This window comes from Pholcus phalangioides, unplaced genomic scaffold (genome assembly GCF_987345545.1).
Source record: "Pholcus phalangioides strain wild (caught in Gottingen) unplaced genomic scaffold, Ppha-v1.0 ptg000029l_1, whole genome shotgun sequence".
Lineage (NCBI taxonomy): Eukaryota > Metazoa > Arthropoda > Arachnida > Araneae > Pholcidae > Pholcus > Pholcus phalangioides.
In genome coordinates, this window is record NW_028301619.1 from 9,235,207 (window position 1) to 9,262,433 (window position 27,227).

At 36.0% G+C, this 27,227-nt stretch overlaps 1 protein-coding gene across 1 annotated transcript in view; it reads left to right on the forward strand.

Annotated features, from left to right (window-relative positions):
- The window catches only part of LOC149067657 (glycerophosphocholine cholinephosphodiesterase ENPP6-like), a 406,701-nt gene that overhangs the window by 365,457 nt on the left and 14,017 nt on the right, over positions 1 to 27,227 (forward strand). Inside the window, exons 6-7 of the mRNA XM_089252525.1 lie at positions 12,995 to 13,132; positions 26,636 to 26,750. Of these exons, the coding sequence (XP_089108651.1) occupies positions 12,995 to 13,132; positions 26,636 to 26,750 (253 nt within the window). The remainder of the gene's footprint in view (positions 1 to 12,994; positions 13,133 to 26,635; positions 26,751 to 27,227) is intronic.

Consider the following 27,227-nt stretch of genomic DNA (forward strand, 5'->3'; position numbering starts at 1 on the left):
TTTTAGACATAACATCACACATTTTTGGAAATGTTTCGCGTCTTGATAGACAAGTTATCGTATGTTCTATTGGAAACATTCATCAAATGGCGTCATTTTATAAGTTTAATTATAAGTACAGTAGAACTTGGTTAATTCAAATACAAATACATACAGAAAGGCCACAATAAGCAAAATACCTAACGAGGTGGCTGAAAAGATACCCATAAAAATATGTGTATGGATGTCAAATATAACCAAAATACAGTAACTTAATATAAATCATATACGTATCCCGAGAAAAAAAACTAATAATTCATACTATATAATACACTGCTCAAAAATATTATGGATGTCTTAGTTTAAGGCCAAGATTACACTATAAAAGTTTTAGAAAATTTCTTTTATAAAACTTGAAAAATGCAGCCAATAAGCGTATCGGTTACATTCGAGCGAATGTAACCAATAGGCTTATTGGTTGTTTCTTTCAAGTTTTGTAAAAGAAAACTTTATCTATCAAACCATCAAAATTTTATAGTGTAATCCCGGCCTAATTTAATGTTGAAATTTCTTGTTTATTTCGAATTTTTTTCGAATTTTCCGGATAATTCGAAGTAGAAGGAAACAAATAATGATTTTTATATGAACAAGTTTAGTTTGGAAAATTTCTACAAGAAGTCAGACTTTGCTAGAAGACGAGAAAACAGCTTGATCGAGGGATCAAGTTGTTCAGCAACAGGCACAGGATGATCCCCATAGAGATCAATGTTAAAAACTGCCGAATTTACTGTAGAAATGCGGAAATTTAGTGGGATTTCCACCAAATCAATAATTTTAAAAACTGAATCGAATTCTTTATTTTCGAAACACTAAGTTTGCTTAGAGATACGAAACCGAGAAAATTAAATATGAAATAATTATCCGGGCCTACTTTTTAGTTGGATATATATGCAATAACATTGATTTCAATTTTATATTTGTATCGAGTACATTGATTTACATTGAGTATGAAAATTGAAGGTTTTTTTTATGTCTCCTTATTACCTTTTAATACTCAACTACATCAATTCAAATACAAATACTACACCACAAGAGGCAAAATGACCGACGAGGTGGCTGAAGAAATGATGCCCATAACAAATATATATGTCATATATTTCACACACACACAAAAATACAGCAATCCAATTAAAAATGCAATTATAAACAATATATATACATGATGAAATATTATACAATGCCCATAAAGAATACTTATAGTTGTCTTATTCTAAGTAGGGATAGCTTCTCGATTTACCCCAACATGTTCATCGTATTTTTATTTAAACGTGTCAATTGTGTTACAATTTACTACCTCCGGGGGTAAGCTATTCCATTTATTAACAACCCTATTGAAAGCACTACACTTGCCTACATTGTTCTCTACCCTAGACCTTCCTATCGTGAGGGGGGGGGGGCTTCAATCCATTATTGACGTACCTAAAAATGATTTTGGGACATGGCCAATATTATCTACCATCCTAGATTCAACTTCTTTTTTACTATCCCTTATCGCTTTCTTCAACGCTCTTCTTTTATCAGTAAACAATGACAGGTCACATCGTCCACTTTTAATCGTTCTCTCAAAACATCAAAGTTAGTTCGCCGAAAACAAGTAACTAATCTTTTGTTATCAACCTTACCCGAAGAAAAGTTACATAAAAAAACTGACGACACGATGATCACTGGAAGAAAACTCGTCCCCACGGAAACATGTTCAACAAGGTCCTCGGAACTAGTGAGAACTAAATCCAAAATAGCAGTACCCCTCGTGGCTTCTGATACATGCTGGTATAAAAAATTATCGAGCACCAACTCAAGAAAGTCTCTTTCATATTGATGTGTAGCTGAAAATTTCCCCCAACAGATAACAGGATAATTGAAATCCCCTAATATGACAACCCTCTTATGCTTGCACATGTAGGATATTTCATCGTGAAGTTTGACGATATAGTTAGGATCCCTATTCGGTGGATTATAACAAACCCCTACAATAAGTTTATGACGTCTTTTGTTTTCAAACTCAACACATATAGTTTCAATATCACTTTTCTGCACGTTACACTCTCTAGCCTTCAAACATGATTTCACGTATATCAACACTCCACCCCCTTTCCTATTAGATCTATTTCTCAAAAAAGTATCGTATACTCATATGTGTAAGAAAGATTCATCCCCATCGTTTGCCCAAGATTCTGTAATGGCTATAAGATCCATGTGCATTTATTAGCACACGTTTTAATTTTTCCTGTGATTTTGTGTCAATCGAGAAGCCATCCAAGTCAGAATTGGGTAAATCACCGCGTTCATACTGTTATTATTAACAATAACTAACCCACCTTCCCGTCTACGTGGTCTGGGAGTAGATAACCTGACCTGAGCCTATAGTAAACCTCCTATACCCCATTCCTATTCAGATGAATCCCGTATTCATATATAAGTTAAGTTGTTTTAAACATCATAATAATGGCTCATAAATTACATTCAAATAATTCCGCAGCAATTGAGATAATTGGACAGACAGATAAACAACTTGAACTTCAAAAAAAAAGAAAATCGAAGTATTTAGCAAGCATCGATGAAAAAAATCTATTTCATTTCTGCATTTCTTTAATTTATATTTCTTCTTTCAATCTTTCGTGAGCTGCGGAGGAAGTCGCCATGTTGGTTGCCTTGGATACGGTATGTATGTCCCTCAGAGAAAGAGGGAAATATCACATGATCCGAAAAGGTTTCATAGCAGAAACTTTTCGTCCGTGAAGTGCTGCGTGATTTTTGCCATCCGTGATGGTCGGGCAACTCTCGTTTATTCAGGTCTGGACACACATATCCGCACCGTGCCCGACACGTGCGTCGGTCGAGTGTAGGTCACCACACGGTCAAAGAATAATTCTTTGCTAAGCAATGCAGCCGTTCACACATATCCGCACCGTAGCCGAGCACCGTCACCGCACCGCGTCCGCACCGTCACCAACGAGTTTATTTTATATTTTTACGGTGACGGTGCGGGCTCGGGAGAGAGAGAGAGCGCAGATTTTTTTATAAAAGAGGAGAGAGCGCTCGTTTATTTTATGTCGCTTCTCAATTTTCATCAATTGCTGAATTATTAATTCCATTTATTTCTTGATTTCAATCAATTTCTGCATTATTTCTTTTATTAATTCTGAATTTTCAATAGTTCTGGAATTATTTCTTTCAATTATTTTTAATCCATCGATTCTAAAGTTTTCCTTAATTTCGGAAACGGTTTCTCACATTAGTTTAAAATTACCTCCATTAATTTTTGTGTTAATTCACATTTGTGTAGTTATTATTTTTTTTTGTACGGGGGTATTTCTTAGCGTTCGTGTATATTCAGTATGGCGATTCCCTCTTCCCACAAAATATATGAAATCTTGTTAAAGAGAGGGGGTGTCCTAAACATTTTTCGTACCCCGAAATTGTTTAGACGCACCTGGCCCCGCGTCTGTGGTACTAGCGTAATATGTAGAAAACATATGGATAAACATTTTCACAACTTTGATGGGAAAACAAAGTTTAAAATTATGTTTCACATAGCATATAACGAAATTTTGCCGGGGAGATTTTTGTTAAAATAATAATGTAAACTTGGAAAACTAACTGGGTTTAATTTCCGATGCTCTATAAATGAATCATTGTTTTGGTTTTAACATAAATTATATATATAAATAGAAAACGGTTCGAAAATTTTTGGGTTTTTTCTTATGGGAAAATATATGAGACATTTTAAATTTGGTACTCACATCAGACGCAACATGTTAAGCCATAAATGCTTAACCCATGTCCTGTGCTCCAAATGCGGCCCTCGGAAGCATTTGATGTGGCCCGTGACAACAAAAAACAAAACAAGGCTCCCGAGTGGTCTCAAGCACATTTCAAAATCACTTGAGCGACTAACGGCACACCTCCAGTTCACTTAAGTGGATCGTGATACATTTGCAGATTATCCTATTTGAGTGGTTAGTGGCACATTTCCAGATCTCTCGAGTGGCCCGCGGCACGTGCCACTTCTTTTTAGGTAATTTTGGAGGATCGAGACTCATTTCTGGATAACTTAAGAAACCCGCGAAATATTTCAAAACAATGAAGTGGCCCACACCTTCCAAAAAGTCGAGCACCTTTGTGCTAAATATCTGACAAAGGTGTTTCAGCGACTGGGACTTTGGCAATGAGTGCTTTAAATTACTATCGAATACTGGTGAGGCTTTATCATTGAATCAAGCCCCGGCAAACTAAACACCCCAATTGTTAATGATTTTAATATCCATTTGCCATCTGCAGAGGAGCCAATTTTCAGTTTAGAAGATTCCGTGAACACACACACATACAGAGTAAAAGATATGCGCGCTCTTTCGTACAATATGCTCCTGCTGAGCTGAGATACACTTCTCCGAGGTGTTATCGGAATTTGACACCACCTGCCCCTACAGATGATTATATTTATGATGGCCGTTGACTCTGAATAAAAAAAAACGAGTGTGTAGGGGAGGAAGAGAGTACCATTCTCCCCCACAGATTGTTTTAATTTCGTAAATAATCTCCTCTCTCCAAACTATAAACAAGAATGCATATAGTCAAACTAAGCAAATGGCCGTCTTTTTATTTTCAGCTGCATTTAAAGATCCTATCCTTTTCTGCGGGTTTGTCACATACAAAGAATCTATCGGAGATCAATCCAAAATAAAAAAATTAAAATTTCTATAAAAAACATATGCACACACACATATACAGACAGATAAAAAATTTATATACATGCATAGATTATTTACAGAAATGTTTAGAACAATTAATTATTGTTAATTTACGCTAGGGTTATTATATCCAAATCACTCTTGTTAATTAATTTACTGAACATTTTGATTACACCGAACCGACTGCGTTAAAGACTTGAAGCAATCGACACAGCTTCGTAGTCAGCATACGGCAGGGACACGGGCAACACACGGAAAGGTGTGGTCTGAAGAGGAACGAGCCGAGCCACGGCCAACTGACGCCCGAGCTACGGTCCTGGCACGGTGCGGATATGTGCGGACCTTTCGCCGAAAATCCCCTACGTGCAATTAACGCTTGTGTGGTATCTGCCTTAACGTTGTTTTTCTAATACACAGTTGGTCTATTAATGTATGAATTTTAATTCCACGTTTTTTGCATTGAAATGAATGAGATTGAATCAAAGTATTTAAAGGAGTCAGGTTGATGGTTTCATAAAGTTCTTAAAATCTATGTATAATTGATCAGTCACTTATAAACTCTATACGCAAGATCTGAACAATCGAAAATGTATTAATCTATCAAAGTGAAATATTTTGGAATTTTGGAAATAAACGAATGTAAGAATAAATCAAGTTTTGGCCTTGTTCGAAAAAGACATCTTCATACATTTTTTCTTTTAAGTGAATGAAATTCGTTCGTCAATTAAAAAAACCATTTCAGCGTACGTGTTATGGCAATTACAATTTAATGACAAAGAAGATGCATGCATTCATGCTTTATTTATTTCGTGCAAGAAGAAAGACAACGCAATTTCTTCAAAGGAAACCAAGAATCTGAACACGCGTACAGCATTTTCGAAATATCGTACTCATTTTTAGCGAATAATTAAAAACTTCTCGCTGTTAAATAATTATTTAGAAGATGTTTCGGGTGAAGATGGCAAAATGTTTTCACGGTTGTATGAAATAAATTATAACATGCCGAGAAAAAATATATTCTTAATAAAATATATTTGAAAGAACAGGCGCAATCACTTCTCGCACTAATTAAAATATTGACTTAATGTACAACGCGTAGTTAATTGGCGACTTTTTCCAAATATATGCAGAGAGTATGTTGAGATTTCATTAAAAAATTTACACTGTGTCAGGAAACTGAAACTAACCTGAAACCTTACCAAAAACTATGGTGTGTGACTGTGGTAGCTCAACAAGTTGACTCTAGTTCATTCTAGACGCAATTTAAGTCTGAAACTTCAAATCAGCACTTTTTTCCTACGTGGCTCTCCGGATAAAAATACAACTAAAATCTCTCTCTCTCTCAAAACGTAGGGCGTGCAACAGTGATTCTCCATGTCTCAAATGATCAACTTCGTGCAGTAGTTTTCACAACTCTAAATCAAGAGTCTTCGACGCATGGTCCACGGGCCACATTTTGCCCTCGAAGATTTTTGTTATGGCCCACCGATCATGATTGAAGGCATTGAAAACGATTGATAGAATTAATGAAAGAAATAATTCTAGAATTAATGAAAGAAATAATTCTAGAATTAATGAAAGAAATAATTCTAGAATTAATGAAAGAAATAATTCTAGAATTGATGAAAATTCAGGATAACTGCAAGAAATAATTTTAGAGTTTCTGAAACAATTTCAGAATCAGTGAAAAAAATAACATAAATCAATGAGAGAAATAATTTCGTAACTTCTGATAGAAATTATTTCACAATAAATGAAAGAGTAATTGCATAAATTGAAAGAAATTATTTCAAGATATATTGAGAAGGAAAATTATTTTTCATAATTACTCATTTTAATAATTACAGAATTATTTAAAACAGTTTCAGATCAAAATTAATCAGAAATAATTAATTTAATCCGTAATTAATCAAAAACTTTTTCAATTAAAAGTTTTCAACAAAATTTTTTTCAATTAAAATTTCAACAAAAACTTTAATTATTTCAGAACTAATCACACACAAAATTCATAATTAATAAAAGAAATGATTTCAGAATAAATAAAAGTCTGCAATTATATTTGTTCCTGTTTAACCCGTGACTCCATTGGCCCCTTCTGCTAAGATATCACTAAATTACATGAGCTAGTGGCCCGCGTTCTTCGTGGGAAGTTTCAATTTGGCCCGCGTGCATGAAATGTTGAAAACCCCAGCTCTAAATACTGAAGTCTGCAAAAAGTCACGATGACATTTTGAATACCCTCTCCGCATGACCCCCACAAGGTTGGAACTGGCAGGGCTTCAGCCCGTTGGTCCGGGAGTATTCATTTTTTTATTTTTCACACTGCAATTTCACTATGTAGTGGCCCGTAAGAAGTGGATTTTGGGGCCCGCCGAAGATCCTATCTTAGAAGCCCTGCTGCAGGATGTGGGGGCCATGCCACTCCGTGTCCAAATCGGAAAGTGTGCTCATATATCATTTAGCCTTGTTAACCATCTAATTACTCAAAAAAAAATTTATTCGCAATGTAGAGTAAAACACCGTTATAACGATAGGTTAGAAAATTGTATAAAATTGCTACTTTATCAGCATTAAAACGTCTTTTCGTTCGTTCTAATATTAATATTTATAAATCGTTTCGTTCTAATATTAACGAATGAATAGAACTCTGCTCATGAAATTGATTTTTGGTCTCACAGCAGTTAATTTTCTAAGACATTTTTGCATAGAATTTCGTATTTGTATTATCAAAGCAATTTCGTCGTCGACCAACTGAACAATTAAGTCTAAATTATTATTTCACTGCTTACTTTCATGGCTGTATGGAATCGTCAACATTTTCCCCCAATCGGAGGTTATTAGTACGATTTGTTCAGTCATTCGCAAACAACTTCAAATTGCAAATTCTAGTTTAGTGGTCGTTTAGTCACTGGAAGAGTCGAATAAAATCATCACATGAACCATGTGTATAAAGGGGGGAAGCCTGAAAGTAGGAAGAAGGGGGGCAGGGGGAATTAAAATTATTGAACAATTAGACTTTTCTGTATCCATTCTCAGTTCTAAGTACTTCAGAGTAATTTTTACGAGGAACATGTGCCACGATAAGAATCATCATGTTCAATTCTAGAAGAAAGAGTAGAGAAAAACTAGAATTTTTTGAGAGGTCTTTTGACGTTTTGCGAATGCTTCTTAATTTTCAACTTGCTATAACCGGATATATTTTGTATCTTCAAATTAGCTACTTGACAATCACTTGCTAATGACTCGTTATACGCCGTACTCGTTATAACGGACTTTTATTGCGTATACGCATTTTATTTTTTGTTTATTCGAGGTAAAAATTATGTTTAAAACATGTTTATTGAGAGAATAATCATTTCGAGGTGGTTGCAGTGCACAACTTTTTTTGAATATTTAATTTCCACCACGACTTAGGTTATCGCGTTGATCGGTTTTACAGGGTGATTCTAAATTCATGGGACAAACTTTAAGAGGTAATATAAGAAACCTAATCAAGCAGTTTTGGTCACAAGGTCATGCTTTGCCAAACAATCACAAGCCAGGTGCGGATCCAGAAAAATGTGTTGGAAGGCGATTTATTCTGTAGGTTCAGAAAAAAAGTCATCTGGTCTCCACCAAAGCCGCTTGAAAGTTACTACTCTACTACTCTTAATGCAGCTTTGGGTCTCCATCGGTACTCGAACCCAGGCCCTCGTGTCTTCCGGGCAAGCATGCTACTATCTACACCACTGGAGACTTTACTCTCTCTTCCTTATTCCATGCACTGTACCGTGTTTGCTATTGCGATTCTACCACTCGTTCTATGACCAAAAATGCTTGTTTCGGTGTTTTTTACCACCTCTTAAAGTTTGCCCCACGAATTTAGAATCACCCTGTAGATAATGAGTGCAGTTAATTATTTTTGAAATATATGACATCCATATGTGTTATGGGCATCTTTTTCTCAGCCACCTCGTTGGGCATTTTGCCTGTTGTGGCCTTGTATTTGCATTTGTATAAGGATTAAACGTGTGTCTTCATCTTTTATTTCCAATGTTCCGTGTGGTAGTTTATTGCATGGCTTGAGTAGTAAAGTATCCTAACAATTTGATTTCTTAGCATTACTTGGTTCTTTTTTTTTTTGTCGCTCTGAACGTTATTCTCGTGCGCCCTCTAATCGTAGCTATTACCGGATGCTAATACGATTCCTTGACCCTTAACTTTTCTAACAAAATGAACTGCCAGTTAGATGATGATGATCAGCATAACTATTAGCGATAATCAGCCGAGAACCGGAGTGATTAAGAGCGATTGATGGATGACGTTCAGGGATGTATTAGTCTCTAAGCATAGGTTTTACGTCAGATATGCAATTCACATACACTGCTACTGCAGCAAGCAGGAGGAATCGCTCTCTGATTAGATTTATGTGTTCTGCTCGGAGTTGCTAGTGACTTTTCAGCATATGGTAAGTTAGGTTAATTCTTATCAAGAATAGAGACGGCATTTTATTCAACTTTTATTCTGGATTGCTGGATAGTTCTAATATTGGAATTATGCATGTAATTTTTATGATGAAGTAACGTAAATTTTGTATTTTGAAAACTTGATTGATTTTTTATTTATTTTTATCGGTAAAGTTTTCGGATTAGAGAATTGTATAAAAGATACATTAAACACATTTACACAGTAAAAAACGTATACGGAGATGACCAAAGATATAGTAAATACAGTCAAACTTAGTTATGACGACCTCGGTTGTAATGACACTTGTTCTATAACGTCACTAATTGGCGGTCTGGACTGATTCTCAGAGACAATAATTTAAATGAACCTTGCTTATAACGGCGATGAAAACGCCATGTAACCACACATTTTTTGTCGTTTTATGGCATTTTTGATACCAAACAATGCGGAAAAAGATTTTTAGTTTTTTAAAAGAAGTTTGGTGCTCGACGTGCTCCTAATTAACATGACCCGTATACGGAACACTATTGTAATTTCCCCTTCCCGACATTTTCCATTTCAAAAATATCCCATTTTTTCCTGGTTTTCTTGCACGAGGTTTACTGTAATTTCAATCTGTACTAGAATGAGAAATAGAGATATATTGCAAATTTACAAATTGTGTAAAATGAATATGACTATAAATATTCTCATCTCACTTATTTGGCGTGTTAATTTTTTTACCTAGAAATGCATTTTAAATCACTGCATATTTTCTAGTACTGCATTTCTCGAAAGAAATTATTCGTTAGCCATATTTAGCGATTTCTCTGATAGTTGGTAACATTTTTGTCGACAATTGGTGGTGTCACTTATTTATGACCCCAATTTCCCATTTTCTCTCGATCAAATATGGTCACCATAATCCGCCATCATAAGAGTATCATGAACTAAGTGATTTTCCAGAGGTCCTACCTGGCAAATTAGCACGCTTACTCTAAAAAATCTCCAGATCTAATTTTTGTGAGACCCCCACCTCCCTCTTTTTTTGATGATGCCAGATGGGCCCATGCGTTAACATGGCATTGACCATAATCATAATGAAATAACAGCTTCTTGCACAGCACCTGATTGCATCTGATCACATTTTTCTTCAAAAAAAGTCTCGAAAACGACAATCCCGGTTGTTACAACACATCCAAAACCCCCGTAATCTTCAGTTTCGTTGTAACCGAGTTTGACTGAATGAGTGTGAAGTTGTCTTCATCAGAACACGTAAATGTTTGCCTACAAAAAAATACAACCTATTGCGATTGCTGCTACTTCAACACTTAAGGGGCCTCCGACCTTTTAACGTTGTTCTTTCTAACTTTGATCTAATAGAAATATCATTAAAAATACTATATATATATATATATATATATATATATATATATATATATATATATATATATATATATATATATATAACTATTGGGGGGGGGGTTTATATATTTCAAATTTTTCACACATATTTTTTATTGTATACGCTATCCTATGACATTATAAAGTTTTACATAGCTCTGATACTTAATTTTTTGTAAATTTTCAAAAAAATGCATTAAAAACAGCTTACGCGCATGATAAAATACCATGACAACAATGTAATTGAACAAAAAATAATTCAAAATATATATAAAGGAAACTGTTGAGTTCATGAAATAAAGCGAAAGTAATTTAGTTAATCTTAAGTAAGTACTTAATCTTATTTAAAATAAATTTCAAAATTAAATTTTAAATTTCAAAATTTTTTAAAGCTTGTATGAATTTAATCGATTATCATATGTATATATATACACTCATGGCCATAAATTAAGGATAATTCAGAATCACACGGAAATCGAAATCTAAAGTAAAAATTTCACCTGTAGAATTATCACACACATCTGCAAGAATGATATGCAAATTTCAAGAAGTCACCAGATGATGCCGATAGTACGTCACAATGACGAGAGTGTAAGAGGGAGTATATAAGAAATGGTGGCAAAGAAGTAAAATTGTTCACAAGAGTTCTGTAAGGCGCTCAGTGCCATAAGCGAATAGTTATGACACAGTGGACGCATGTGGATGATTTTTTACGTGGTAGAATTATCGGCCGCCTGGAATGTGGGCGTACTCAGATGGAAGTATCCGAGGAACTTGGAATTGCCCAAAGTGTCATCTCTAGGCTTTGGCAACGATTCCAAGATAACGGAAATGTCTTACAGTACAGTTCGCCCCCGAGTTACAACGCCGAATGAAGACCGGTATTTGGCAGTCACTGCCAAAAGAAGCAGACGGAGCACAGCATCCGACCTGTCTCGTCAGCTATCTGCAGCCACGGGTACCACAGTTTCAAGGCAAACCGTGTACAGACGTTTGGGAGATATTGGTCTATATGCTCGCAGGCCTGTCAGATGTGTTCCGCTCACGGCAACTCACTGTCGGCAGCGATTAGCCTGGAGTAGAGAACATGCAATGTGGACATCGTCACAGAGGGCTTGTGTGATGTTTTCCGACGAGTCCAGGTTTAGCTTGCAGTCTGATTCACGTCGGACTTTCATGTGGAGAACGCCTTGTACCCGTTACCACCAAGACAACATCATTGAACGACACCGTTACGGTGGTGCAGCATTGCTCATTTGGGGTGGAATTATACTGGGTTCCAGAACAGATCTGCATGTTCAAACCGGAACCATGAAAGTCCAGATTTATCGGGACATCATTCTGGAACAACATGTACGTTTGTTTAGGGGTGCCATGGGCGCAGAATTTGTGTTTATGGGTGACAACGCCCGTCCTCACCGAGCAAACATCGTAAACGAATGCCTTGAATCTGAGGATATAACCCGTATGGAATGGCCAGCATTCTCACCTGACTTGAATCCGATGGAGCATGTGTGGGACATGTTTGCCGACGAGTAGCAGCCCGTCAACCACCTCCTACATGTGTACCGGAACTTCGGAGAGCATTGCTTGCTGAGTGGAGTGATCTTCCCCAAGATCAGATCGATAATTTGATACTCAGCATGCCTAGGCGTTGTACAGACTGTATTTCATCGCATGGGAGACATACAATGTATTAACCATCATACCAACCATGTAATAGTAAGTTTTTGTAAAGGAGATATTTTTTACAATTGCTCCAGGGAGCAAAAATCGTAGTTTTTATGAATGGTATCATACATACACCATCGTTTTTGTTCTTTATCTTTTGCTTAATAAATGGGCTTTATGAATAAGTAACGTTTGTTTTGTTTCTGAACCTTTATTTGCCGGAGCTGGCATTATCCTCAATTTATGGACATGAGTGTATATGTGTTACTCGGAAAATGTGATAAATCCGGTTATTATGGCACGTTGTGCTTTTTAATTTACCACATCAAGTTTTGTAAAATAAATGAAATTTTAAATGAGATTGAGTCAATGAAATCTCAAACTATGGCTTCATTTCATGAACTGAACAGTTTTCTTTATATATATTTTGAATTGATTTTTATTCAATTACATTGATGCCATGGTATTTTATCACGCATGCAATCTGTTTTTAATAATTTTTCTGAAAATTTACAAAAAGTTAAGCATCAGAGACAAGTAAAACTTTATTTACTAGAATAGGAGAGCGCATAAAATCAAAACTATGTGTAAAATATTTGAAATAAATCAACGTTTAAATAGTATTTTCACTGATATTTCTATTATAGAAGTTTTTCACGATGTTAAAAGGTATGAGATCCCCCTTAAAAATAACTGACTTTTTTTAGTGGAAAAGGTATGACATATAATGTTATTTCTTAAGTAATTATTCTTCCTTTTTTTAGCTGTACAATGATCTGAAAAACATTCCGGGCCTCAACGTGTACAAGAAAGAAGACATACCAGAACGATATCACTTGAAAAATAATCGATTAACCTTGCCTCTTCTGTTGGTTTCCAGACGAGGATATTACATCAGAGGGGTAAAAATTATTTAATTATCCGTAATCAATCTCGCAAACGTACTTGAGACATTAAAAATATGCAAACTTGTGAATTTAATCGATTATCATAGATATATTTAAATTTAAATATATGTATAAACGTACTTGTCTCGTTAAATGTGATAAATTCGGTTATTATGAAACGTTGTGCTCTTTAATTTCTCACATTGAGTTTTATTTGTGCATATGCTACGGTAAATATGATAAATCTGGTTATTATGCGTAATTGCTGACTATTTTGGTAAGTTTGATAAATTTCCCCAAATTGATCTCTTTTATTTGCGATTATGCATAGCATCCAAGCGTTGTTGGTAAATTTGATAAATTTCCCGAAATTAATCACTGTTACTGGCGATTATGCATAGTACCCAATGAATGAATGAACGCCAAAACTTTGCCACTGGACTTATTCCGTTGCCGAGATCTCTTCCAGCCCATCTTCGTGGCAGAGTCTGGAACACTTCATTTTGTGTAAAAAAAAACATACAAAATTTTTACAACATATTTTCCCCGGACAATTGTCGCGATTAACAAATTTTGTGGTGATTACAGACGAGATGGGATTAGGAGTTGGAGAAGTTTCGGGGTTTAGTTGAGATGAATGTATATACATATTAGGATGGAGGTATATTTTAAAAGCAATTGAGCGCCCCCCCCCCCATGCCATCTCATCTGTTATCTTACACTTGCCATATTATATACACAGGATACAAAAAGAAAAATAAATGAGAATTTTATTGTGAAATAATATATATATATATATATATCCATCGGAGCGAGTCATCTCGCTTAACACCTTATTGGTGAGCAAATGGGTTTGATAACTTGAAGCCGGCATCAGTTTTATTGGGTCAAGTTCACTCGCTCCGGCGGATTTAATGAAAATATACAAAATAGAAGTATTGTGTGGGGGGAATATATACAATTAGGGAGCACCCGTGGCATCTCGCTTAGCACCTTATTCGGTGAGCAACATGAATACGACAATATGAGTATGCACGTGTGTTGTGGACATGAAATGTATGAAGAACTTGAATAGAGGAAAGAAACACACTTATACACACATTTATATACATATATATAACTGCCAGGTCGAGTCGTCTCGCCCTAACCCTATTTTGGTGAGCAATATTTGGGCTTGGTTTAAATTGGGGATTGTCTGGAGAGAGCCTTAGCTAAGGATCAGCTTCAATCTTGGTGTTTTGGTTGACTCGATCTGGCTGGTTATATTTATATTTAAAAAAAAAATAATAATATATATAAAATATGAACTACATGTAAGGGGGGGGGGGGGTTATTATGAAACCATTCGTGTCTAGAAATTAGATGAAATCATCTTATTATGAAACCATTCGTCCTGCCTAGCACCCTAGCTAGAATAGCGGCATGAAGGACACTTGTGGTTATCACATTTACATCATTGTAACGGGAATTACATAAAAATTCTTGTTCGGGCCCGTTAGTACATGCTATATCTTGTACATGTAATGGTTATGTATTAGTAGTGGCAGTCATGTGGATATGATTTTTGTTGTTGTTTTTATCCATTTCTGATTTTTCTCCCACTTATTTTTGTAATATTTAAAACATTATTTTATAAATCTGGTGGACAGATTTCTTGTTTTTCGTTATCGTGTATATATCTGACAAGGCTTGTAATCCTTGCTGCTGTGTTTTTGTTTTTGATTATTTGAGTGAACCATTGTTTTCTATTGTTTTCGGAATATTTGTACATGTGTAGATGTTTTGTAAATTTGCACTCTGTTGCATAGTGAACAGGAGTACCCACCATACCGCAAGCACATTTGTCTGTTTCGCGGCGTTTTCGTTCGTGTAGATATATAGGGAATGGGCCGTGTCCTGTTATGAAGATAGTCACCTCCCTATTCTAGTTTAGTGTGTTGTATGTGACTCGAGGGACAATTTCGTGCACTTTCCTAGCTGTTGTTCCTTGGTCCCAAATTTGCTGCCATTTCTGGAGGGTTGCTTGTTTAAGTTGTCGCTTCAGGAGCGTTAGTGGGAAAGGGTTATCGAGTTTATTGTCACTGTTGATTGCAGCTTTGGCTAGAGAGTCTGCTCTCTCGTTTCCAAGATTACCTACATGGGCCTTGGTCCAACCTAAAACAATTTTTAGGTTATTTAATAGACGCCGCCTCAATACACGTACTATTGTGTTTCTATTTGTTGGATCTAGAAGTGCTTGAAGGGAGGAGCGGCTATCAGTTATTATTAAAACTCGTTCTTCTGCTCCCGTTGCGTATTGTGCAGCTGCTTCTATCGCTAACAATGCTTGGAAGTTACTATTGTTTTTATCTAGCGCTGCTTGCCACGTTTGCTTTTCTATATTGTTTGTGTATACACAATAGGCTGCCCCGACGCCTTCATCGGTTTTGGAGCCATCTGTGTATATGTGGGTGTTTGCTAGTTTTATATCGCGGCCGTCAATCGAAATTTATCGCAAAGTACCCAAGCATCGTTGGTAAATTTTTAAGTTTCCCTAAATTAATCACTTTAACCGATGATTATTCATAATACTCAAGCGGCGCGTCGTTAGTAAACATGATAAATCGTACTGTATGATGTACTATACATGGTAGTCCATACATGTATTGTATCATTACATCGGAGGGGATCCGACTATATTCATGAGACATACTAGACTCATTTGGATTTTTTTCGTATTTATCAAATTCACCAATGACATTTGGTTATCGTACATAATTGCTGGTAAAAGTGATATTTTTTTGGTATTTATTGAATTTACCAACGACACTTAGTTATTATGCATAATCGCCGGTAAATGTGACACGTTTTCAGTATTTATCAAATTTACCAACGACACTTGTGGATGTTATGCATATTCTCCGGTAAAAGTGATAAATTTATTGAACTTACTAAGACGATTTTGAAGTATGAATAATAACCAGTTATTATATATAATAACCAATTTATCACATTTACCGTAATATATATATATGTGTATTTTTTTTATCTGAAGAATCTCTCTTAAAGGGAAATAGTTATTTTTAGATTTCCGATACGAGAAAAATTCAAATATCCGAGAAAAAGGGAAACAAAAAAAATTTGGAGGTTGAAAACTTTTTTGTTTTTGTTTCTTTTTCCAGCGTTAGGCTGCGATCTGATATTTTATTCGCTTGAATATACAGTATCTTGAGGAATCTGCGAAGGAGCAAATAGTAAAAAGAACTTGCAACTTGAAATCTGTTTCACTTTTGATTTCTTAAACATGACCCCATGTTTTCATACAACAGCCGGAAGCTGCGCTGAATACATAGACGTAAAATAGGAATACTGTATATCTTTCGTCTATGGCTGGATACCAAACAAACAAGTTGATCATGCTTTTTTGCACTATTTTCATGCCCTTGTGCGCAATGTTTCTTCTTGAACTCGGTCGTTAAAGTATGCAAAGAATGCTTCTTTTGTCATCAACGTATTTCTCTTCTCACTTGGATTCCCTATTGTCAATTTCGCCACATACTTTGCGTGAGGACTGAAAAGCTTCTAAATGAATATACGGCGTCCCTCGCTTTACGCTTTTAATTGGTTCTACAAAATATTTCTTTCGTCTTACTTCGCGTAAGACGAAATCGCGTAAAGTGAGTTGAATTTAACATGGAAAAGATAGGGATGAGGGAAGTTGGTTTTTTCAGAAGGATTTAAAAAACGGCAGAGGAACTTTTTTTAATGAATTAATTATTTCAATTTCAATTTTATTTCAATTTCAATTTTTATTAATATGTCAGATGAATGATAACAATACATTAGGTTAGTGAAAACCACCAAGGAGACACCAAGGTCCCATACTGGTTGTTACAATGAAGTTAATTCAATAACATTTCAATTATCATACAGTGTAAAATAGTCACTATTTACTGATTTTTGAGATTGAAAACAAAAAATCATGAAAAAAACATCAAAATAGGAAGGGGGGTTGGGGGGAGGGAATGTGATTACACACAAACACATATAATACATAAAATACAAATATATATAAATAATGCAATAATGCAACGGTCACAGGGGGGTGCTTTAGTGATCATAAAAAAAAAGTATAAATCAACATATGATTATGTATGAATTAGACTGGCAGAGCAGAGTTGACAGCATGGGTATTTTAATGAATAATTCGACAGCTGGAGGTGAAAAGACAGTAATACACACACAACAGGGGGTGATTGAGATTCCGTGGATGAAATCAGAAATAATTTATTCAAACTTATGAATAAATCTTGTGAATTTAGGCAATATGAATGAATTGAATTAATACTTTTTCCTGTCTTCACTACTTCTGATTGATTCTAATGAGTGTGAATCGTCTTGACCTGAGATTGTGTAGACTTGCCTTCTTTCCTTAGAGAGCCTATGATAGGCTCTCTTTTTAATGAAGAAGACGAGATTCCACTGACAAGCAACATTTTTCGTCTCCTTATAAAAGTTTTAGTAATAAAGCCAGAGAATTCTGCATGTTTCTCGCAAATATGAAAATTATAGTTTCACTGGAACCGATTTTTTCGATTAAATTTCGCATGTCATTGTTGTTACCAAACGTTGTTCATCAATGGGATCTGGTGAGTTGTATCTGAGAATTTCTTTCATATTTGTCTCAGCTACATCATCAAATCCAACGCATTTCGTCGTCAAAAGATTTAACTATGTTATATATATATGTTTCATTTGCAAGCCCATTTCCAGAATTAAACTCCAAGCCGAATGTTGTAGGTTGTATCAATTTTAATAAAATCAACTTTTAAAAATCACGTTATAACGAAATCGCGTATAGCGAGGGATACCTGTACAGTTAAACCTCGATGTAACGATATTCTGAGGACGGAGACGAATAACACACTGCTCAACACTGATTTTGTTCTCAAAGATTTCTCAGTGATTTTGGGGCGCTGATTCCGAATTTGGTACTTGTTTTGTCAGATTAGCTCTAGTTTTTGAGATGAAGTGAAAGTTCCAATGGTAATACATATGTAGCATACCAATCATATTCGAAGTGTGCTATATAAATAAGTACAGTAAATCATTAGCAAAGATATTTCAGTAGTTTTGAGGTGCTGATTCTGAATCTGGCATTGGTTTGTCAGATCGGCTCTAGCTTTTGTGTTAAACTGGAATTAAATTTTAATAGTAATACATAACCAGCATGCAAATCAGATTGGAAGTGTGCGAAATGTAAATCAATAATAAACTTAATATCATTGATCATTTTTGTCGCATCACGGTCATTTTCTGCACACACGAGGGCTAATTTTTTATACCGGGACCTACAATTAACATTAACTGAAAATGAGGATGTGATTGAATTGAAGGCAAGAATAGCTGATCAGGTGCAAAGTGATCTGGTGGACAATATTACAGTTATACATCGAGTGCCTACGAAGGAAAAAGATAAAATAAAGCCGATCATAATTCAGTTCGATAAAAAATCTAATCGTGACAATTTTCTCAAGTTGGCAAAATCTAAGAAACTGAAAGCGTCTTCGATCGACAGCAGACTGCGACCCACACCAGTTTATTTTAATGAACATTTGAGCCCATACATGAAAAATGTGTTTTATCATTCCAAACAACATAAGCAACAACACAACTTCGCATATTGTTGGATTCGTGACGGTAAGGTTTTTATGCGTAAAACAGATGACTCCGGGGTGTTCAAAATCAGTCATGTAGATGACTATCTCATGTCAATTAATAGTAACGAAAATTTAAATCTCAAAATTAGCACCCTGGAGGATCTAGAAAGGTTTCTTTCCGTTATTCACGATATTCAACGTAACAATATTAGTAATATATCAAATTTCAAGGTTTTTCACTTGAATATAAGAAGCGTTAGGGCCAATTTCGACCATTTTATGACATTTATAAGTAGTTTTGTTGATCATATAGATATTATAATTCTCTCGGAGGTGTGGATTTTTGATGTAGAGACTGATCTTTATAAAATATCAGGTTTTGATTTATTCCCATGCTGTAGAAATTACAATAAATACAAATACAACGCCACAACAGGCAAAATGCCCAACGAGGTGGCTGAGAAAAAGATGCCCATAAAAATTCAGGAGGCATATTGGTGTACACAAATAAATCTTTAAATTATAATAACATTACGTCAATCACAATGGAAACAGCTGAGGTGATTGGCATTAACCAGCCATCACTCAAATTAACTATTCTTTGTTTATATCGATCACACTCATTTTCAAAATCAGAATTTGTTGAAGAACTTGACTCTATATTAATGAATATAAAATCTAAAAACGTCCTATTGGTAGGCGACATCAATATTAACATATTAAAACCCAATAATGACGATCTATTCTAGATGACATGAATATGTTGTCAGGACATGGTTTCCTCCCCTTAATTACTGATCAAACTAGGCCTCTTTCTGATAGTTGTATCGATCATATTTATCTACGTCACTCAACTTATATTACCAAATACTATTCATCAATAGTTGACACAGAGATAACTGACCATTTTCCGATCGTTTGTAAACTTCACTTTGCCACCCCAATATTAGATAAAATAAGTCAAACTATACATAGGAAAATGAAAGTTATTCGGTATGCTGATATGTCAAATTTTCTCCAAAATTATGAATTTCGATTCGATCGCACTCATCCCGAAAAAGATTTTGATAATTTTTTATCCACCATGAACGTCATTGTCCAAAATCATTCCAGTGACCGAAACATTGTTTCAAGGAAGAAGGTCGGTAAACCATGGGTTACAGGCGAAATTTGCAATTTAATTAAGACAAAACAACAACTATACATAAAAACAAGAAAATATTCGTATGACCTTTCTATAGAAACTGCATATAGAAATATAAAATCAAGAATCAAATCTGAAATAAAGCAATCTAAAAAACAGTACTACTCTTTTAAGTTCTCGGAATGTCGTAACAATACTGAGCGTTGGAAGTTTGTTAACAGAATATTAGGCACTTAGAATAAAGAGAATGTACTTCCAGAAAATGTTGAACCTCTGATTCTTGCCAATCAATTTAACTTGTATTTCAATAGTATTGGAAGAAATACTGTAGTTTCCATGGATGACTATAAAAACTACGTACATGGTTTTCAAAATTCAATTTTTCTTTCTTCAACTAATATTTTTGAAATGAAGAAAATTATTAACAAACTAAAAAATTCCGTATCTTCCATCGATGCAATGAACTCAAAGTTTGGAAGCGTTTTCCTGACAGCGTCATTCAGATATTCTCTGATGTAGTTAATAATTGTTTTCAAAGTGGTGTTTTCCCAGAATCACTCAAAAAAGCAATCATTACCCCTATCTATAAAACCGGTGTCAAGAATGACCTCAGCAATTACAGACCAGTCTCAGTTCTCAGTACGGCATCCAAAATATTGGAATCTATCTTAAAATGTAGATTATACTAGTTTTTAAATGCTAATAAATTTTTCTCAGAAAATCAACAAGGTTTCCTGCCAAACAAAAGCACTGAAACTGCACTAATTGAATTTAGCAAATTTGTAGTTGATAACTTAGATAACTCAAAACAAACAATAGCAATTTTTCTTGATATACGAAAATGTTTTGACAGCATCAATCACAATATATTGCTTGCTAAATTGCACACATATGGAATTAGAGGAACTACTCATAAATTATTTGAATCCTATCTTAGCATATTAGTAGTCTAATGAACATGCACAGAGGAATTCCACAAGGAACTACTTTGGGACCGTTACTTTTTACTATTTATATTAATAATTTCTGTAACCTTGAACTAAACTTCAAAATAATCACATTTGCGGATGACACTGTACTTCTTTATTCTGGGAATGATCATCAACCATTGGATCATATTATTAACAACAATTTAATCAAAGTCCGAAATTGGTTTCGATCAAATGATCTCGAAATAAACATTCTAAAAACAAAATACATTAGTTTCTCAAACCTCACTAATTTGGATAACTGTAACCTCAATTTTCATAATAAAAACTGTCCTAATGATCCGTTATGTACCTGTACTCCATTAGAACAAGTGAGCTCCATTAAATACCTAGGTATTGTTATGGATCGAAATTTTAAATGGAAGTCCCATGTAAAACATATCAATCAAAACTTTGTTTGATAGTTTTTATATAAATTTTATTATCTACAAAATTATCTAAATACCCATTTTTTGCTGTCATATTATTATTCCCTTTTTCATTCTCATCTATTATATGGACTAATTGTTTGGGGCAGTGACTACATCAATACGTTGCGACCCATCATCCAGACCCAAAAGAAAATAATCCGATCACTAACTTGTAATTTCTCAACTCCGTCATTTGATCTCTACCGGCAACTTAAAATACTCCCTTTGCGGTATTTATACTTTTACAAATCGATTCTCCTACTTAATAAAAAACAACTCAGGCTCCCTCTTAATTTATCAAGGACATCAAATAGATACAATAACATTCAAAATATTCCCTTGATACATAAAACAGTGAAGAAAAACCATTTTACATATGTTATTCCGAAACTTTATAACAAACTGCCGCATGATATTATTTTTCCCCCTTCAATACCGTTACTGAAAAACGTTAAAAAATTATCTTTTCTCAATAGCTAACATCAACGATCATTTTTGAAAAACAAGAAGAAAAAAAAAACAACAAAAACAGAGCTCTATCGATCAGTGCTAAATCGAATTTTATAAATGTCTAAGTACACCTCCTGATGTTTGCCTCCACATGTCGAAGTCGCTGAACAATTCTCGCATTAATCTAGCATTCCATAATCTTCATTTATAATGTACACTGGTGTAAGAAATTAAGAGAATTTGCAGACCTGGTCGATTACCTTTAGAACGAACTACTGTACCGATTTTAATGAAATTTGATATGTGCATACATTGATACAATACAAAACAAATAACCATTCAATAATTGTAATACACACGCATGATCGTGCGTAACACTCGTTGGAGTCGGAAGGTATGAAACAGCGGTTGCAGAATAAACAAAAAGATGGGTTAATAGGGGGTATGGTCCCCTCTTACAGATATACAGGTCTCGCAGCGTGATTTCATACTTGACATAAGGCAGTTTATCATTTCCTGTGGCAGTTGGTCCCACTCGTTCAGCAACGCTGTTTCATTCCCTGGATGGTTCCGGGAGGGGGGTTGCGAGTTGCAATTGCCCTCCCCAGAGCGTCCCAGACATGCTCTACAGGGTTAAGGTCTGGAGATCTGGCTGGCCAATCCATCCGGCGAATATCCTCACTCTCTAGAAAATCGTCGAGCAGAAGAGCTCTATGTGGCCTCGCGTTATCGTCCATTAAAATGAACTCAGGGTTAACTGCACCCCTGAAAAGGCGAACATAGGGTTTCAAGACCTCATCCCTACACCTCACACCAGTCACAGTGCCTCTTTCAAAGACATGGAGAGGTGTGCGGCCATCCAACATGATGCCTGCCCAGACCATTAAACCTCCTCCGCCATAATGGTCGATTTCGCGGACATTGGGGGGTAGGTAGCGGCTCCCTGGTTCTCTCCATATGAACGTACGGCGAGAATCGGTGCTTAGGCTGGACCGGGACTCATCAGTGAAGAGAACGGTCGCCCATTGATCCATACTCCAATCTCTATGCTCTCTGCACCATGATAAATGGATTCTCCTGTCCGTAGAAGTGAGCGGGACGCAAACAGCAGGTCTTCTTGCAAACAACCCTCTCTCATGAAGTTTTTGGAAACAGTCACCCTTGATACACGGGTTCCTGTGGCTGCATATAAGTCACGAGAGAACTGAGAAGCTGTAGCACTCCTGTTACGCCTCGCTATAATCGACAAATGGCGATCTTCTCTGGCCGTCGTGGCTCTTGGACGACCTTGCCCAGACTTTCTCTCGATGGATCCGCTATCCTGGAACTGTTTCCATTAGTTACACACGACGCTTTGCGTTAAATTGAACTCTCTACAAATCTGGACTTGAGATTGGCCTGCTTCTAGCCTCCCCACAATTCGCCACCTCATTCCATCATCTAAACGTTGGTGGTTACTCATTTTTACTGTTACAATTTGAAATTAACCGATTGCTGCAAAATAACACCAAGAAATTCGCCGAGGTGTGCTAGCGAACGAAATGCGTCGTAACTTACGCGCGCTTATAAAGCCTGTTTCTCTACTGGCTCCGCCTACACACACGTGTACGCTTACGTATTTGACGTACAAGATTTGCATTTTTGTCTAGAAGCAGTGGTTTTACATTCAGTTCAGTTCTTTTCATGAAATTCGATAAAATATTCAAATTCTCTTAATTTATTTCACCAGTGTATATGAAAACATACTGTATATGTGAAATGCTGTATTGTATTTTAATTGTATACTTACTCACAGATGCAGAATTATTTCGACGCAATTATCAACCATTTTTCCCACTCTTTTTTTTTTTTTTTTGTTTATGTTTGTTCTGTCCTTGAAATTGTATTGTAATTACTCATCGATACTTCGTGTTCATCAGTATAGATCCACGGGATCTCTTGATGAATTTTTTTCATTATTATGTGCTATTTCATCATGTTAAATAAAGTTAAAAAAAAATTATTGCCGATTCCGAACGGCAGGCTTGTTTTTTATACGCATCGAGAGGTTGGTGTGCTAACCCCTCGATGGGGGATTTTTTCTGCGGTCATGTCGCCGTTTCTGTTATACCACTGTGTCAGGAAAGTTTTCTGACCAGGACGAACCGGGTATCGAACTCGCGACATCTCTAAACTTCCTTTGGTATTTTAGGCTAGAATCTTATCTACCTGGGCTACCGCGCCCAACTTAATATCAATAAATATAAAGACCACTAATTTCTGATCATGATATAAAGGGCTTTGTATTGAATAAAATAGGAAAATAAATATAAAGAAGTGGAAGTAAAAATTTTTAAGCAAAAATTATGCATTATCTCAAACACTAGATCTAATTCGGTAAAACCAACACCAGTTTTAAAATCAGCAGCCCCAATATACCCGAAAACCGTTAAAACTTCCTTGGGAACATGGTTTTTTTTTTTTTTTTTTTTGCTGAGCAGTGTTATCGTTATACTGAGAGGCAACATTATCATCACGAGCTATCAAATACACTGCTGGCCACCGTAAATGCAACACCCTGAAGGAAGCATGCAAATAATATGAAATTTACAACATGCATTAGCGGAGGTGAGATATGCAAATGATTAGAATTTCAGCGCAGACGCACATCACGCGCGCCTGTGGTGCCACTTCAAAGCGCTATTTAAGGCTTGGAGATTTGGACGATTTGAAGTACGGCAATTGTGTTTTTCTTGTGGTTTTTTCAAAAAAACGATCATCTTTTGATCAAGTATCCGAGTTCGACAGAGGAAGGATAGTGGCCTACCGAGATTGTGGATTATCTTTCAGGGAAATCGGTAGTCGTGTTGGACGAAATCAAACAACTGTAATGCGGATATGTGATCTTTGGATGCAGGAGGGTACGACGGACCGACGTGTTCGATCGCATCCACCTCAGTGCACCACTTCACGTGATGACAGGCGTATTGTACGTATGGTAGTGACGGATCGCTCAGCCACATCACGAACCATAGCACAGCACATTCAGTCTGTACCGCATCATCCAGTGTCTGCGCGTACCATTCGACGCCGTTTACAGCAGTGTGGCCTGTCCGCAAGACGTCCATTGCTTCGTCTACCCTTGACGCAGAACCACAGACGTCTCCGCCGCCAATGGTGCGATGAAAGAAGGATGTGGACGGCACAATGAAATGAAATTGTCTTTACTGACGAGTCACGCTTCTGTCTGCAACACCACGATGGTCGGATTCGAGTCTGGAGACACCGTGGAGAGAGGATGCTGAACAGCTGTGTTATGCACCGGGTATTATGGTATGGGGCGGTATTGGATATCACTCTCGCACTCCTCTAGTATGCATTGCCGGTACTTTAAAAAGCCAGCGTTACATCTCCGAGGTGTTGGAGCCAGTTGTCCTTCCTTACCTTCAGGGCTTGCCCACAGCCATATTTCAACAGGATAATGCGCGACCACACGTGGCACGCATTGTCCAAAGGTTCTTCGTCAATCGCCACATTGAATTGCTTCCCTGGCCAGCTCGCTCTCCGGATCTTTCGCCGATAGAAAACATGTGGTCCATGGTTGCTCAACGATTGACCCAGATTACATCCCCAGCTGCCACACCAGATCAACTTTGGCAACGCGTGGAAGCTGCTTGGTCTGCTGTACCCCAAGAACACATCCAAAGTCTCTTTGAATCAATGCCGAGGCGTGTGGCAGCGGTGATCTCCAACAATGGCGGCTACTCTGGCTACTGATTTTGGCAGGAACCACACTTCACAGAAGTCTATAAATTTAATCATTTGATGCTTGGTCAACATGTTATCTACAAAATAAATATTGTTGCGATATCTCTTGTCTTTCTTGGTGTTGCAATTTGGGTGGCCAGCAGTGTAGATGCGGCTGGTGTTGGCATCTTTTCTAAATCGGCGTTGTTAGCGACAACAAAAAATGCTCTTTTGAATATTTATTTGCCAATTAATTATCAAGATGAAAAATTTTAAGTGATTAGTTAATTAACAAAATTCATTTGGATGTGTTGTCCCTGTAAAAACTGTTATTGCAATACCCTTCCGTGTATCACACAAAAAGTAACCGATACCAAAAACGTCATCAACACTTTCGGTTATCAGGCGGTACCAAACACCAATATTATTAGACATCCTCGGAAGAACTAAGGTATGTGACGAGTTTAAAAATGTATTAAAGTACATTTCGAGTGAAAAATCGAGAATCTATCCATACTTAGAATAAGGCAACCATAAGTATTCTTTATGGGCATTGTATAATATTTTATCATGTATATATATATTGTTTGTAATTGCATTTTTAATTGGGTTGCTGTATTTTTGAGATATATGACATCCATATTTGTTATGGGCATTCTTTTTTTCAGCCACCTGGTTGGGCATTTTGCCTTTTGTGGCGTTGTATTTGTATTTGTATAATAGTGAAATCTTTTCTTAAAAATCAATAATAAATACTGCTCGTCTTGACATACATGTAGTGTAATAATCCCCATTTCTTGTTGACAGAGTTTACGATCGCTCAGTTGGGAAAATTAGGATGAGGGTGATGAATACTTGTGGTTTATCTGTCAAAAAAAAACTTAATGATCCTTATTTTGAATATATTTGAAGTAGTACGCACACTTCATGTGAAATAATCGTTAATACCAGTTGAATAATGATTGGCACAAAACAAAATGGAATCTTTCAAACATGTGTCATGACCACGAAAAAATGTTGTCAATAGCAATTATACGTGGCTGATAGAAAAATATGCTTATAACTTAGGTGTATAAAAAATAAAGAAATTTATTTATAAAAAATCCAGGTTTATAAAATTTGTTTTGATGAACATTAAAATTTTCTTTCCTTTCATACAGTTGGACATACCCGGAAAAAGCATACCAACTGGTTCGTCTATATCTGCCGGATCACATGGTTATGACACGCAAGATGTTCCTGAAATGCGTGGAATATTCTTTGCTCGAGGTCCTAGTAAGTATCGTGATGTATTAGCTACTTCACCATCCTATCGACCGCAAAAATCAAATAATAATTCCATATAAGAGTGATTTCGTATATTTTTTGATTATTCTATTAGTCTATTGTTGATCAATCCTTTTTGTGTATCTTAGTAATGGCTTGAGTTGATTATAACTGCTGTCTTTATTATGTGTTTCGGTAAAAGTGTAAACTCCCTATTTCAATATCAAAATGCGGATCAATGTATTTGAGCAGGCGCACCGATCCTGAATATTATCGCCTAGGCAATGAAACGTTGCAGCAATTAGATGCATGCGTAAATGTAGGTATTGCAGTGATCCGCATCCTAGATTTTAATGAATATTTTATCATGGTGTAGTTTGTAAAGCTAATAGAATTTTTCATACATGTTATGTACTGTAAATGTGATGTGTATACGTTGTCGTATGCTTTCTATGTGTACGTTCGTCCGACTCTGGAGGTCCGTTC